We start from the raw sequence: 13390 nt of genomic DNA, 5'->3' as shown, positions 1-13390 counted from the left end.
GGCCAATTCACCTGACGTGCACATCTTTGGACTGTGGGAGGAAACCGGAGCACCCGGAGGAAACCCACGCAGACACGGGGAGAATGTGCAAACTCCACACAGTCAGTCGCCTGAGTCGGGAATTGAACCCGGGTCTCTGGCGCTGTGAGGCAGCAGTGCTAACCACTGTGCCACCGTGCTGCCCACGCAGTTCTAGGATAATCTCAGCATTGGTTCAGTTCCGTATTGTGCAGTGCTCTTTGTAAGGGTGCCATGTGAAAAACAATTGAAATGGACACACGTATTGTTTACAGGCTAACAGATTAACAAATACAGGCATAAGCATCAACTCTGCCCACCTTCAGTTGCAGACACAACTTTCTTTAGAGAAGCTCCTTACTGTTTTCTTTGAAGTTCCATGCATGAATGAAGCAGATCATATGTCTAATATCATTGGGTGTACAAGCCAAGTAAGTGACAGACTCAAGTTTGGAAGCCCCCACCCCCTCAATATCCCTGGCCATGTTTGTGACAAGCAGAAACTCCTTCCATACAAAGGTCAAAGGAAATGTCTGTTTTTAAGTGACAAATTAAAACAATGAGCATCTTTATATTATAGAAAGATTGCTTCAGCGATGTTCGATAAAGTGGGAAAAACGTGAATCATGAATAAAAGGAATGGTAAAAAAAATGAGATTATAAGACTTAAAAAAACATTGAGGAGTTTCCCCCAACTGCCACATAGAGTCATAGAGAGTCAAACAGATGTACAGCACAGCAACACACCCTTTCGTCCAACTTGTATATGCCAACCAGATACCCTAACCTAATCTAGTCCCAATTGCCAGAACATGGCCCATATTCCTCTAAACCCTTCCTATTCATATATCCATCCAGATACCTTTTAACTGTTGTGACTGTATCAGTCTCCATCGCTTCTTCTGGCAGCTCTTACCATACACACACCACCCTGTGAGAAAACGTTGCCCCCTTAGCTCCCTTTTAAACTTTCCCCTCTCACCCTAAACCTATGCCCTCTAGTTCTGGACTTCCCTACCGCAGGGAAAAGACCTTGCCTATTTATCCTATCTATACCCCTCAAGATTTTATAAATCTCTATAAGGCCACCCTTCAACCTCCGACGCTCCAGGGAAAATAGCCCCAGTCTATTCAGCCTCTCATATAGCTCAAGTCCTCCAACCATGGCAACATCCTTGTACATCTTTTCTGAACCCTTTCAAGTTTCACAACATCCTTCTGATAGGAGGGAGAGGTAGCCTGACGAATGTCCTGTACAGCCGCAACATGATCTCCTATACATGGCGACCCCCGTATCCGCAAAATTGTTTTCCATGGTTTCAGTTATCTGCGGTTTACTGCGGGCCAATCATATTCTAGGGAACCTTCCGGAACCAGGGACTAGGAGGCTGCCGGGTAGGTAGATTTCCCTTTGAAATGAGTGGGTTTGCTTCTATCCATGGTTTCGGGTTTCGACGGTAGGTCGTGGAACATATCCCCCGCGGGTACGGGGGGACTACTATACTCAATGCTCTGAAAAATAAAGGAAAGCATACCAAATGCCTTCTTCACTATCCTATCTACCTGCAGATCTGAAGTGTTTCCCAGAAAAAAATAGTGAGACCCGTCCTCTGAGTGATATTGAACTTCTTTTGCAAATACAATGTCATTATTATGATAGGTTGGAAAATATTTAGTGTTCATTACAAACCTTTGTCCCATTAACGTAGATTCATTTTCTTTGCCCAACTCAACAGTCTTAACTAACTGGTTGTGTTCTTGCTCTTTACTGTCCAGTAAAGCCCTTTTTTCATCCAACTCCTTCATTACCTCCAATTTCTCATCTTCGACCATTCTGCATTTATTTTCTATTTGTTGGACTGAACCAAGAAGTTCGTTGTATTGTGCATCTATTTCAGCTTTTGCCTTCTCCAGATTGCTGAGTTTGGAAAAGAGCAATACATTTTAACAAACAGAAACTGCAACATTTTGACATTTTCACCATAAATGCAAAGAATAATGTTAAATTTTTGTATCTTAATAAATTACCAGATAATACATAATTATTTTGATATGGTTCTTTTGCAAGCTTTCATTCACGAACAACGTAAGACATGGAAGAGGAGGATAATGAAAAGGTTTATTGTGTCAAATAAAATGAACTACACAAAAGCACTTGCCATTGCCACTGATTTTAATTTGAGGGGATCTAAATAAGTATGACCAATTTTGTTTACTTCTTGACTGTACTGAATTGTAGTAACAGTAGAAAGAGCAATCAGAGTCTTTGTCAACTTCCAGTGGGAGGAAAGTAAACTGTGCCTTGCCTTTCCCTGGTAATGCATGGTGCTGAATTAGAAGGTCGGTCATGATCTCGTTGAATGGAGGAGCTGGCTTGAGAGATGAATGTCTAGATTAGAATGGTGCTGGAAAAGCACAGCAGGTCAGGCAGCGTCCGAGGAGCAGGAAAATTGGCGTTTCAGGTAAAAGCCATCAGGAAGGCTTTTGCCCGAAATGTCAATTTTCCTGCTCCTCATATGCTGCCTGACCTGCTGTGCTTTTCCAGCACCACTCTAATCGCGACCTCTGATTTCCAGCGTCTGCAGTCCTCACTTTTGCCTTGAGAGATGAATGGCTTACTCCTGCTCCTATTTCTTATGTCCTTTGAATTATGTTGAACATTGTGAAATCATCAGCAAACATTCCCACTTCTGTTCTTATGATGAAGCAAAAATCTTTGTGAAGCAGCTGAATGATTATAACTAGGACACTAGCCTGAGGAACTCCTGGAATCATGCCTTAGGATTGAGACGATTGGCTTTGAACAACTATAACTTTTGAGTCAGTCACAATTCCAACCTGTGCAGTTTTCCCTCTGATTCCCACTGACTCCAGTTTTGCTAGGGTTCCTCGATAATGCACTCAGTCAAGTGCTGTCTTGATGTCAAGAGCAGTCACTCTCACCTTTGGAATTCAGTTTATTTTAACTATAATTGAACTAAGGCTGTAATGAGGTCAGGAACTGGTAGTGAGTAGGTTATCCTGAAGGGAACCACTTGTTATGATAAATTAGAATTCTATGTTGCTGCAATTTTTGTCTACATTTTGTAACTAACATCTGGAGTTAAAATTGCAAATCATTTCCTTTGCGCAGATGTTTCAAAATGTTATCAATATATGCTGACTGCAACATTAAAAAAATTCCTGGAAGCTTTCAAAACAGTTTCCTGAGAATGAGCAAAGTTCAGAGAAATGCCTGTAGTCAAAGAAATATAATTACATCATAGAACATAGAACTGTACAGCACAGAAACGGACTACCCAGCCCACAATGTTGTGCCAAAATGTCGCCACATTAAACTAATTCTTTCTGCCTGCCCTTGGTCTATATCCCTCCACATCCTTTGCTATCTTCATGCAGTGTTGTTTATTATCACTTAAATGTAAATTGTAACTATTAGTTCACAATTTATTAAACCTACTTTCTTTTGCGATTCAACTTCTGTATATCTTTGGCCAGCTGAACAGGAACAGTGTGCAATTGGACCAGATCAAGCTACGGATAGGAAAAATAAACAGAAGTTGTTACTTATTATAAAATACTTCATATGTGATTTAAACTTTAAAAATCATTTGTTTCCCCTTATTGAGTGCTTGTTTGATATTAAGCTGTTTATTATTTTTAAATTCACCTGTGGGACTTGGGCATTGCTGGATGGCCAGCATTTATTACTTGTCCCTAGCCCTTGAACTGAATGGTTTGCTAGGCCATTTCAGAGGGAAATTGAGAGTCAACCACATTGCTGTGTGTCTGGAGGTACATGTAGGCCAGACCAGGTGAGGACAGCAGATTTCCTTCCCTGGACATTAGTGAGCCAGAAGGGGTCTTTCTGACAATCAACAATAGTTCTGTGGTCATTAGTAGATTCTTAATTCCAGATATTTATTTTTAAATTATGTTCAAATTCTACCATCTGCCATGGCAGGATTTGAACTCAGGTGCTCAGAACACTAGCTGAATTTCTAGATTAATCGTCTAGAGATAATACCACTAGGCGAAAGTGAGGACTGCAGATGCTAGAGATCAGAGTCTAGATTAGAGTGGTGCTGGAAAAGCACAGCAGGTCAGACAGCAGCCAAAGACCAGGAAAATCGATGTTTCAGGCAAAAGCCCTTCACCAGGTCGGATAGGTCAGAGAGGAGAGTGGAGTGGATAAGTGGGAAGGAAGATTGGTAGGCAGGACAGGTCATGAGGATGTGCTCAGCTGACAGGTTGGAACTTCCACCTCGGAATATTTCAACCCCAGGGCATCAATGTGGACTTCACCTATTTCCTAATTTCCCCTCCCCCCACCTTACCCGAGTTCCAACCTGCCAATCCTCCTTCCCACCTATCCGCTCCACCCTCCTCTCCGACCTATCACCTTCATCCCCCACCTCATCCACCTATTATACTCTTGGCTACCTTCTCCCCAGTCCCATCCCCCTCCCATTGTCTCTCCATCCCAGAGGCTCCCTGCCTCATTCCTGAAGGAATTTTGCTCCTCGGATGCTGCCTGACCTGCTATGCTTTTCCAGCACAATCTAGGCCCATAATACGACTTGGCCATCACCTCTTTGACTGTGATTATTTTGCAGAAGCAAGCTTCATGAGAGCTTCTTAAACTCAAAACTATTTGCTAACTTTGCCTGTGTTCGAAGGATATTTTGTTACATGTAACAAATAAACATATCGGAAATGCTGACTATTAGCCCAGAGGTTTAATGTGGTGGTATTTATATACAAAAATACACATGTAAAAGACAAATGATTGTAATGATTCTGAAGTGCAACACAGCTGATCCAATAATACCATATAAGCTGGGTTGTTTTCCTAAGAGTAGAGAAGGCTGAGAGAGTATCTGATTGAGATATACAAAGTTTTAAAGGGCATAGAGAGGGTAGATAAAGAAAATAGAACAAAGAAAATTTACAGCCCAGGAACAGGCCCTTCGGCCCTCCAAGCCTGAGCCGATCCAAATGTACTGTCTAAACCTGTCGGTAAATTCCTAAGCATTTGTATCCCTCTGCTCCCCACCTACTCATGCATCTGTCCAGATGCATCTTAAATGAATCTACTGTGCCTGCCTCTACCACCTCTGCTGGCAACGCGTTCCAAATGCCCACTACCCTCTGTGTGAAGTACTTGCCGCGTGTATCCCCCTTAAACTTTCTACCTCTCACCTTGAAAGCATAACCTCTCGTTATTGAATCCTTCATCCTGGGAAAAAGCTTGTCTCTATCCACCCTTCTATACCCTTCATGATTTTGTAAACCTCAATCGGGTCCCCCCTCAATCTCCTTTTTTCTAGTGAAAATAAATCTAACCTACTCAACTTCTCTTCATAGCTAGCACCTTCCATACCAGGCAACATCCTCGTAAACCTTCTCTGCATCCTCTCCAACGCGTCCACATCCTTTTAGTAATGTGGTGACGCAGAACTGTACACAGTATTCTAAATGCGGCCGAACCAATGTCTTGTACAATTTTAACATGACTTGCCAGCTCTTATACTCAATATCCCGTCCAATGAAGGCAAGCATACTAAATGCCTTCTTGACCACTTTATCCACCTGTGCAGCAACCTTCAGGGTACAATGGACCTGAACTCCCAGATCTCTCTGCCCATCAACTTTTCCCAAGCCTCTTCCATTCATTGTATAATTTGCTCTAGAATTAGACTTGCCTAAATGCATCACCTCACATTTGTCTGGATTGAAAGCCATCTGCCACTTTTCCACCCAACTCTCCAGTCTATTTATATCCTCCTGTATTCTCTGACATTATTCTCTGTATTCCCTTATGCTTTCTGCTACTCAACCAATCTTTGTGTCATCTGAAAACTTGCTGATCATATCAACAGTGCCCTCTTCTAGATCATTTATGTATATTACAAATAATAGTGGCCCCAATACTGACCCCTGTGGAACACCACTGGTCACCTTTTTCCATTTCGAGAAACTCACTTCAACTACTACTCTCTGTCTCCTGTTGCTCCACCAGTTCTTTATCCACCTAGCTAGAACACCCTGCACACCACTTTCTCCATTAGTCTACAATGGGGAACCTTATCAAATGCCTTACTCAAGTCCATGTACATGACATCAACAGCCCGTCCTTCATCTAACAATTTGGTCACTTCCTTGAAGAACTCTATTAAGTTGGTAAGGCATGATCTCCCCCGCACAAAACCATGTTGCCTATCACTGATAAGCTCATTCTTTTCTAAATATAAATAGACCCTATTCTCAGTACCCTCTCCAGCAACTTCCCCACCACTAATGTCAGGCTCACTGGTCTGTAGTTACCCGGAATATCCCTACTACCCTTCTTGTACAGGGGGACAACATGAGCAACCTTTCAGTCCTCCAGCACTTCACCTGTATTTAAAGATGCCACAAAAATATCTGTCAGGGCCCCAGCTATTTTCTCTCTTGCCTCCCCCCAGCAACCTGGGATAGATCCCATCCGGTCCTGGGGATTTGTCCACCTTAATAACCTCTAGCATACCCAACACATCTTCCCTACTTATGCCAACGTGATCCAGACTAATCAAACTTCTATCTCTAATCTCAAGATTCATCATGTTCCTCTCCTCAGTGAACACTGATGCAAAATAATCATTCAGAATCTCACCCATTCTCTCAGGTTCGGCATACAGCCTTCCTTCATTATCTTTTAGTGGACCAATCCTTTCTCTAGTTACCCGCTTGCTTCTTATATAAGAATAAAATGCTTTGGGATTTTCCTTAATTCTGCTTGCTAAAGCTATTTCATGACCCCTTTTAGCCCACTTGATTCCTTGTTAAAGTCTTGTCCTACTCTTCCGATATTCCTCCGGAGCCCGTTCTGTTCTTAGCTGCCTAGACTTTATGTACGCTTCCCTTTTCCTCTTGGCTAGTTGTACAATTTCTCCTGTCATCTACGGTTCATGAATCTTGCCCTTCCGATCCTTTGCCTTCAATGGGACATGCCTAGCCTGCACTACCATTAACCTATCTTTGAAAGCCTCCCATATCTCAAATGTGGACTGCCCTTCAAATAGTTGTACCAATCCACATTTCCCAGCTCCTGCCTAATTTTGATATAATTGGCCTTGGCCCAGTTTAGTACTCTTCCCTGAGGACCACACTCTTGTTTATCTACGAGTATTCTAAAACTTACAGAATTGTGGTCACTGTTCCTAAAGAAATCCCCCACCACAACTTCTACCACTTGTCCTGGCTTGTTCCCCAGTACCAGGTCCAATATGGTCCCTTCCCTCATCGGACTATTGACATACTGCTCTAGAAAACTCTCCTGGATGCTTCATACAAATTCTACTCCATCCAGACCTCTGACGCTAAGTGTATCCCAGTCTATGTTGGGAAAATTAAAATCTCCCATCACCACTACCCTATTGCCTCTACATCTATTCATAATCTGGTTACCTATTTGTTCTTCTACCTCACGCTCACTGTTGGCAGGTCTGTAATACAGCCCCAACAATGTAACTGCACCCTTCTTATTTCTCAGCTCCACCCATAATGCCTCACTACCCAAGACCGCATAGTGTTCTCCTTTAGCACAGCCGTGATATTGTCCCTGACCAGCAATGTAACTCCACCCCCTCTTTTACTTCCCTTCCAGTCCTGTCTGAAGCGTCTATATCCTGGAACATTTAGTTGCCAATTATCATGCCCTTCCTTCAACCAAGTCTCTGTGATGGCAATAATGTTATACTCCCAGGAACCAATCCAAGCCCTAAATTCATCTGCCTTACACACTATACTCCTTGCATTAAAGTAGATGCATTTCAGGCCACCAGTTCTTTTGCGCTCACCTGCTCTCTGCCTATTCTTCCCTTTATTAATGCTATCTTCATAATTCTTACAGTCTCCAGTCTCCATCTCTACTTGTTTTCTCTTCTGGTTCCCAGTCCCCTCCCACATTAGTTTAAAACCTCCCCTACAGCAGTAGCAAAAACTCCCCCAAGGACATTGGTTCTGGTCTGCTTCAGATGTAGACCGCCCCTTTTGTAATAGTCCCACTTCTCCAGAACCAGTTCCCCTCCCTCTGAACCCCTCCCTCCTGGACCATCTCTCATGAGACACTTTCCCCTGAGCAGAGGGGACTGTAACCAGGGGCACAGTTGCAATATAAGGAGCAAGAGGTTTAGAGGGGATTTGACAAAAATGTTTTTCACCCAGAGGGTTGCGGGTATCTGAAACTATTGCCTAAAAAGGTGCTAGATGCAAGATCCCTCAAGATATTTAAAAACTATTTTGATGAATACTTGAGATGTTATAACATAGAAGGTCAAATGTTGTAAAATGGGATTAGAACAAGTGGATGTTTGATGATCGTATGGACATGACTTTGGAGGGTTGGAGGCTGAGGGGTGACCTTATAGAGGTTTATAAAATCATGAGGGGCATGGATAGGATAAAAAGAAAAAGTGGTGAATTCTAGAACTAGAGGGCATAGGTTCAGGGTGAGAGGGAAAAGATATAAAAGGGACCTAAGGAACAACTTTTTCACGCAGAGGGTGGTGCGAATATGGAATGAGCTGCCAGAGGAAGTGGTGGAGGCTGTTACAATTATAGCATTTAAAAGGCATCTGGTTGGATATATGAATAGGAAGAGATTAGAGGGATATGGGCCAAATGCTGGCAAATGGGACAAGATTAAGTAAGGATATCTAGGCAGCGTGGATGAGTTGAATCGAAGGGTCTGATTCTGTGCGGTATATCTCTATGACTCTATGATGGGTCAAAGGGCCTCCTTCTGTGCTGTAAAACCTCTATGATTCTAAATATGCATTTATTCAAAGTGTAGCTTTGTGCTTTCTTACTTTGAGGTGTTCTTCATTCTCTTGCTTCTTTTCCAGTTCTTGTTGCATATTTTTCACTTCTTCTATTTTGCTTTCCAACTCTTCTTTTGTTGTTTTGATTTCACGTTTTCTCTGTGTAATCTCTCTACTTAGCTCAATACAATCTTCTCTCAATGCTTTTGTCTTTCTTTCAAAATCCTGAAAAACCAGAACAAAAATAAATCTAACAAATGAAAACATTGCTCCAGGAATAAAATATAACTTTCATGTAATTAAAAGCTTTGATAACAATATTCTTCTTCATTCAGGGATGGGGGCCTCACTGGCTGGACAAGCACTCATTGACAATCACTAAGTGTCCTGATAAAAGTGGTGTTGAGTTACTTTCTTGAACCACTATAGTCCATTTGGTGTAAGTTCATTTAGTCCAGTTCAGTTTCTAGTCAATGGTAACTAACATGATGTGAGTGATTTAGCGATAGTAATACTATTGAATGTTAAACAGCAAAGTTTAGATTCTCTCCTGTTGGAGATAGTCAGTGCCTGGCACATTGTGGCATGAATGTTATTTGCCACATGTCAGCCCAAGTTTGCATAAAAATCACATTTTACTATTTTTGAAGAGTCATAAATTATGCTGAACATTGTGCAATCATTTGTGAATATCCCAATTTCTGACTTTTTGATGTAGGGAAGGTCATTGATAAGCAGGTAATGATAGTTGGACCTATGATACTACCTTGAGGAACCATGAAGCAATGTCCTGAAACTGAGATAACTGGCCTCCAACAAATTGCAACTAACTTCCCATGTGCTAGGTATGACTCCAACCAGCAGAAAATTACCCCTAGGGTTCTTTGATGTTGCACTTAGTCAAAGGTAGCCTCAATGTTAAGGGCTGTCACTCTCATCTCGTGATATAGAAATTGATTACTGAAATATATTTATTAGCAACAGCTATATGCCCCATCAGATATTAGGAAGCTTGTATCTTCTATTATATTACTGAACAGCAAAGATTTACACAAACAACATGGATAGTATTGTACAATCTCTTGCTTTAGCCTCATATCTGAAGATATGATATTCACTTTATGTATTTGACAATACTCAAAATGTCCTTGGCCCAGGTTTGACACTCCATGAATTGAGGTTCTGACAATACGTAGATATTTCTCAATACCTTTGTGCATGCCTTAGAGTTATAGAACACAGAACATAGATCAATACAGCACAGAACAGGCCCTTCAGCCCTCGATGTTGTGCTGACCTATGAACTAATCTGAGCCCAAGGCCCTACCCTATTCCATCATCATCCATATGCTTATCCCAGGATTGTTTAAATCTCCCTAATGTGGCTGAGTTAACTACATTGGCAGGCAGGGCATTCCACGCCCTTACCACTCTCTGAGTAAAGAACCTGCCTCTTACATCTGTCTTAAATCTATCACCTCTCAGTTTGCAGTTATGTCCCCTCGTACAAGATGACGTCGTCATCCGAGGAAAAAAAGACTTTCACTGTCCACCCTGTCTAATTCTCTGATCATCTTGTATGTCTCTATCAAATCCCCTCTTAGCCTTCTTATCTTCAATGAGAAAAGACCCAAATCCCTCAGCCTTTCCTCGTAAGACCTTCCCTCCATACCAGGCAACATCCTGGTAAATCTTCTCTGCACCTTTTCCAATGCTTCCACATCCTTCCTGTAATGGGGCGACCAGAACTGTACACAATATTCCAAGTGAGGCTGCACTAGCATTTTGTACAGTTGCAGCATGACATCATTGGCTCCGGAATGCAAACCCTCTACCAATAAAACCTAACACACCGTATGCCTTCTTAATAGCACTAGCAACCTGGGTGGCAACTTTCAGGGATCTATGTACATGAACGCCAAGATCCCTCTGCACATCCACACTACCAAGAATCTTTCCACTGACCCAGTATTCTGCCTTCCTGTTATTCTTACCAAAGTGAATCACCTCATATTTATTTGCATTGAACTCCATTTGCCACCTCTCAGCCCAATTCTGCAATTTTATCCAAGTCCCCCTACAACCTGCAACATTCTTGCACACTGTCCACCATTCCACTGACTTTAGTGTCATCTGCAAACTTACTAACCCATCCACCTATGCCTGCATCGAAGTCATTTATAAAAATGATAAATAACAGCGGTCTCAAAACAGATTCTTATGGCACACCACTAGTAACTGGACTCCAGGCTAAATATTTTCCATCAACCACCACTCACTGCCTTCTTACAGAAAGCCAGTTTCTAATCCAAACTGCTAAATCATCCTCAATCGCATGCCTCTGCATTTTCTCTAAAAGCCTACAATGTGGAACCTTATCAAAGGCTTTGCTGAAGTCCATGTACATCACGTCAACTGCCTACCCTCATCCATATACTTGGTCATCTTCTCAAAAAACTTGATGAGGTTTGTGAGACACGACCTGCCCTTGAGGAAACCATGTTGACTATCTCCAATCAAATTGTTGCTTGGTAGATGATTATAAATCCTAACTCTTATAATCCTTTCCAAAACTCTTCCTACAGCAGACATAAGGCTCACTGGTCTATAATTATCTGGGCCATCTTTATACTTCCACCTTATTAACCTAATCCTTTCTAGTCTAATAGGCCGTATCTCAGTCTTCTCCTCTACAATATTCTCTATCTCCTGAGTGAAAACAGATAAGAAATATTTGTTTAGCACCTCTCTGATCTCCACAGGGTCCACACACAACTTCCCACTTCTGCTTTGACTGGTCCCATTCCTACCCTCGTCATCCTTTTATTCCTTACATACCTATAGAAAGCTTTAGGGTTCACCTTTATTCTACCTGCTAAAGACTGCTCATGACCCCTCCTTGCTCTTCTTAATTCTCTCTTTAAATCCTTCCTAGCTAATCTGTAAGTCTCCATCACCTGATCTGAACCATCTCGTCTCAATGTCACATAGGCCTCCCTCTTCCGCTTAACAAGAGATACAATTTCTTTAGTAAACCACGGTTCCCTTACCTTATCACTTCCTCCCTGCCTGACAGGGACATACCTATTAAGGACACGCAATATCTGTTCCTTAAACCAGCTCCACATTTCGATTGTCCCCAAACCCTGTATTTTGCTATCCCATTCTATGCCTCCTAAGTCTTGCCTAAGTGCATATGATTGCCATTCCCCTGTGCCATGTGACTTGCCCTGTGACATGTACCTATCCCTTTCCATTGCAAAACTAAACATAACTGAATTATAGTCACTCTCTCCAATGTGCTTACCTACCACTAAGTCAAACACCTGGCCTGGTTCATTACCAAGTATTAGATCCAGTGTGACCTCCCCTCTTGTTGGCCCTTCGACATACTGTGTCAGGAAACCCTCCTGCACACATTGGACAAAAACTGATCCATCGATGTACTAAGTTATAGCATTTCCAGTCAATGTTGGGGAAGTTAAAATCCCCCATAATGACCACTCTGTTCCTTTCACTCCTACCCAGAAAAGTTTTGCCAATCATCTCCTGCATATCCCTGAAACTTTGCAGAGGCCTATAAAAACTCCTAGCAGTGTGACCTCTCCTCTGCTGTTTCTAACCTCAGCCCATACCACCTCAGTAGACAAGTCCTCGTCAAAAGTTCTTTCAGCCACCATTATACTGTCCTTGACTAACAAAGCCACACCTCCCCCTCTTTGTACCAACTTCCCTGATCTTAATGAAAGATCTAAACCCTGGAACCTGGAATATCCATTCCTGACTCTGCTCTATCCATGTCTCCGAAATGGCCACAACATTGAAGTCCCAGGTACCTATCCATGCTGCAAGCTCACTTACCTTATTCCGGATACTCCTGGGATTGATGTAGACAATGCTGTTTGCCAGCACACTAATGTGACCATGAAATCCTGTCCATGTCCTCCCTACTCACATCCTCCTGTACACTGGAACTACACCAAAGGTTTCCATCCCCTTGCTGAGCGAATTTAAACCCACCTGAATAGCTCTAGCAAATTTCCCACCCAGGATATGCTTCAAGTGAAGACTGTCCTGTTTATTGAGGTCCCACCTTCCCCAGAATGAGCCCCAATTATTCATATACCTGAAACCCTCTCTCCTGCACCCTCCCTGCAGCTACGTGTTCAGCTGATATTGCTCCCTCTTCCTCACCTTGCTGTTTGTTCTAGCTTCCAGCTTCCACCCTCGCTCACTGAAATCCTGCCATTTATTCCTTTCCCTCTTCCTACCTATGTCATTGGCAGTTATGTGGACCATGACTTGGGGCTGGTCACCCTTTCCCTTCAGGACCCCAAAACATGATCAGAGACATCATGGACCCTGGCATTTGGGAGGCAACACACCAACCGCGAGTGTCTTTCGTTTCCAACAAACCTTCTATCTGAGCCTCTAATTATTGAGTCCCCAATGACTAACACTCTCCTCCTTTCCCCTTTCACTTCTGTGCAACAGGGACAGACTCTGTGCCAGAGACTTGCACCCCAATGCATGCCCCTGGTAAGTCCCCCCACCCCCAACAGAATCCA

The 13390-nt window shown here is 42.6% G+C and overlaps 1 protein-coding gene across 4 annotated transcripts in view; it reads right to left on the bottom strand.

Annotated features, from left to right (window-relative positions):
- The window catches only part of ccdc146 (coiled-coil domain containing 146), a 145387-nt gene that overhangs the window by 56933 nt on the left and 75064 nt on the right, over positions 1-13390 (bottom strand). For all 4 annotated transcript variants that reach the window (XM_043713818.2, XM_087999510.1, XM_087999511.1 and 1 more), the window contains 3 exons: positions 8871-9047; positions 3479-3552; positions 1709-1936 (listed from right to left, as the gene is read on the bottom strand). In XM_043713818.2, coding sequence (XP_043569753.1) covers positions 1709-1936; positions 3479-3552; positions 8871-9047 — 479 coding nt within the window. The remainder of the gene's footprint in view (positions 1-1708; positions 1937-3478; positions 3553-8870; positions 9048-13390) is intronic.

The sequence above is a fragment of the Chiloscyllium plagiosum genome, unplaced genomic scaffold (assembly GCF_037043375.1).
Source record: "Chiloscyllium plagiosum isolate Xiang-an unplaced genomic scaffold, Cpla_swu_hap1 HiC_scaffold_23, whole genome shotgun sequence".
Classification (NCBI taxonomy): Eukaryota; Metazoa; Chordata; class Chondrichthyes; order Orectolobiformes; family Hemiscylliidae; genus Chiloscyllium; species Chiloscyllium plagiosum.
The sequence above is the reverse complement of the archived record's forward strand: the minus strand, read 5'-3'. Positions and strand labels throughout refer to the sequence as shown.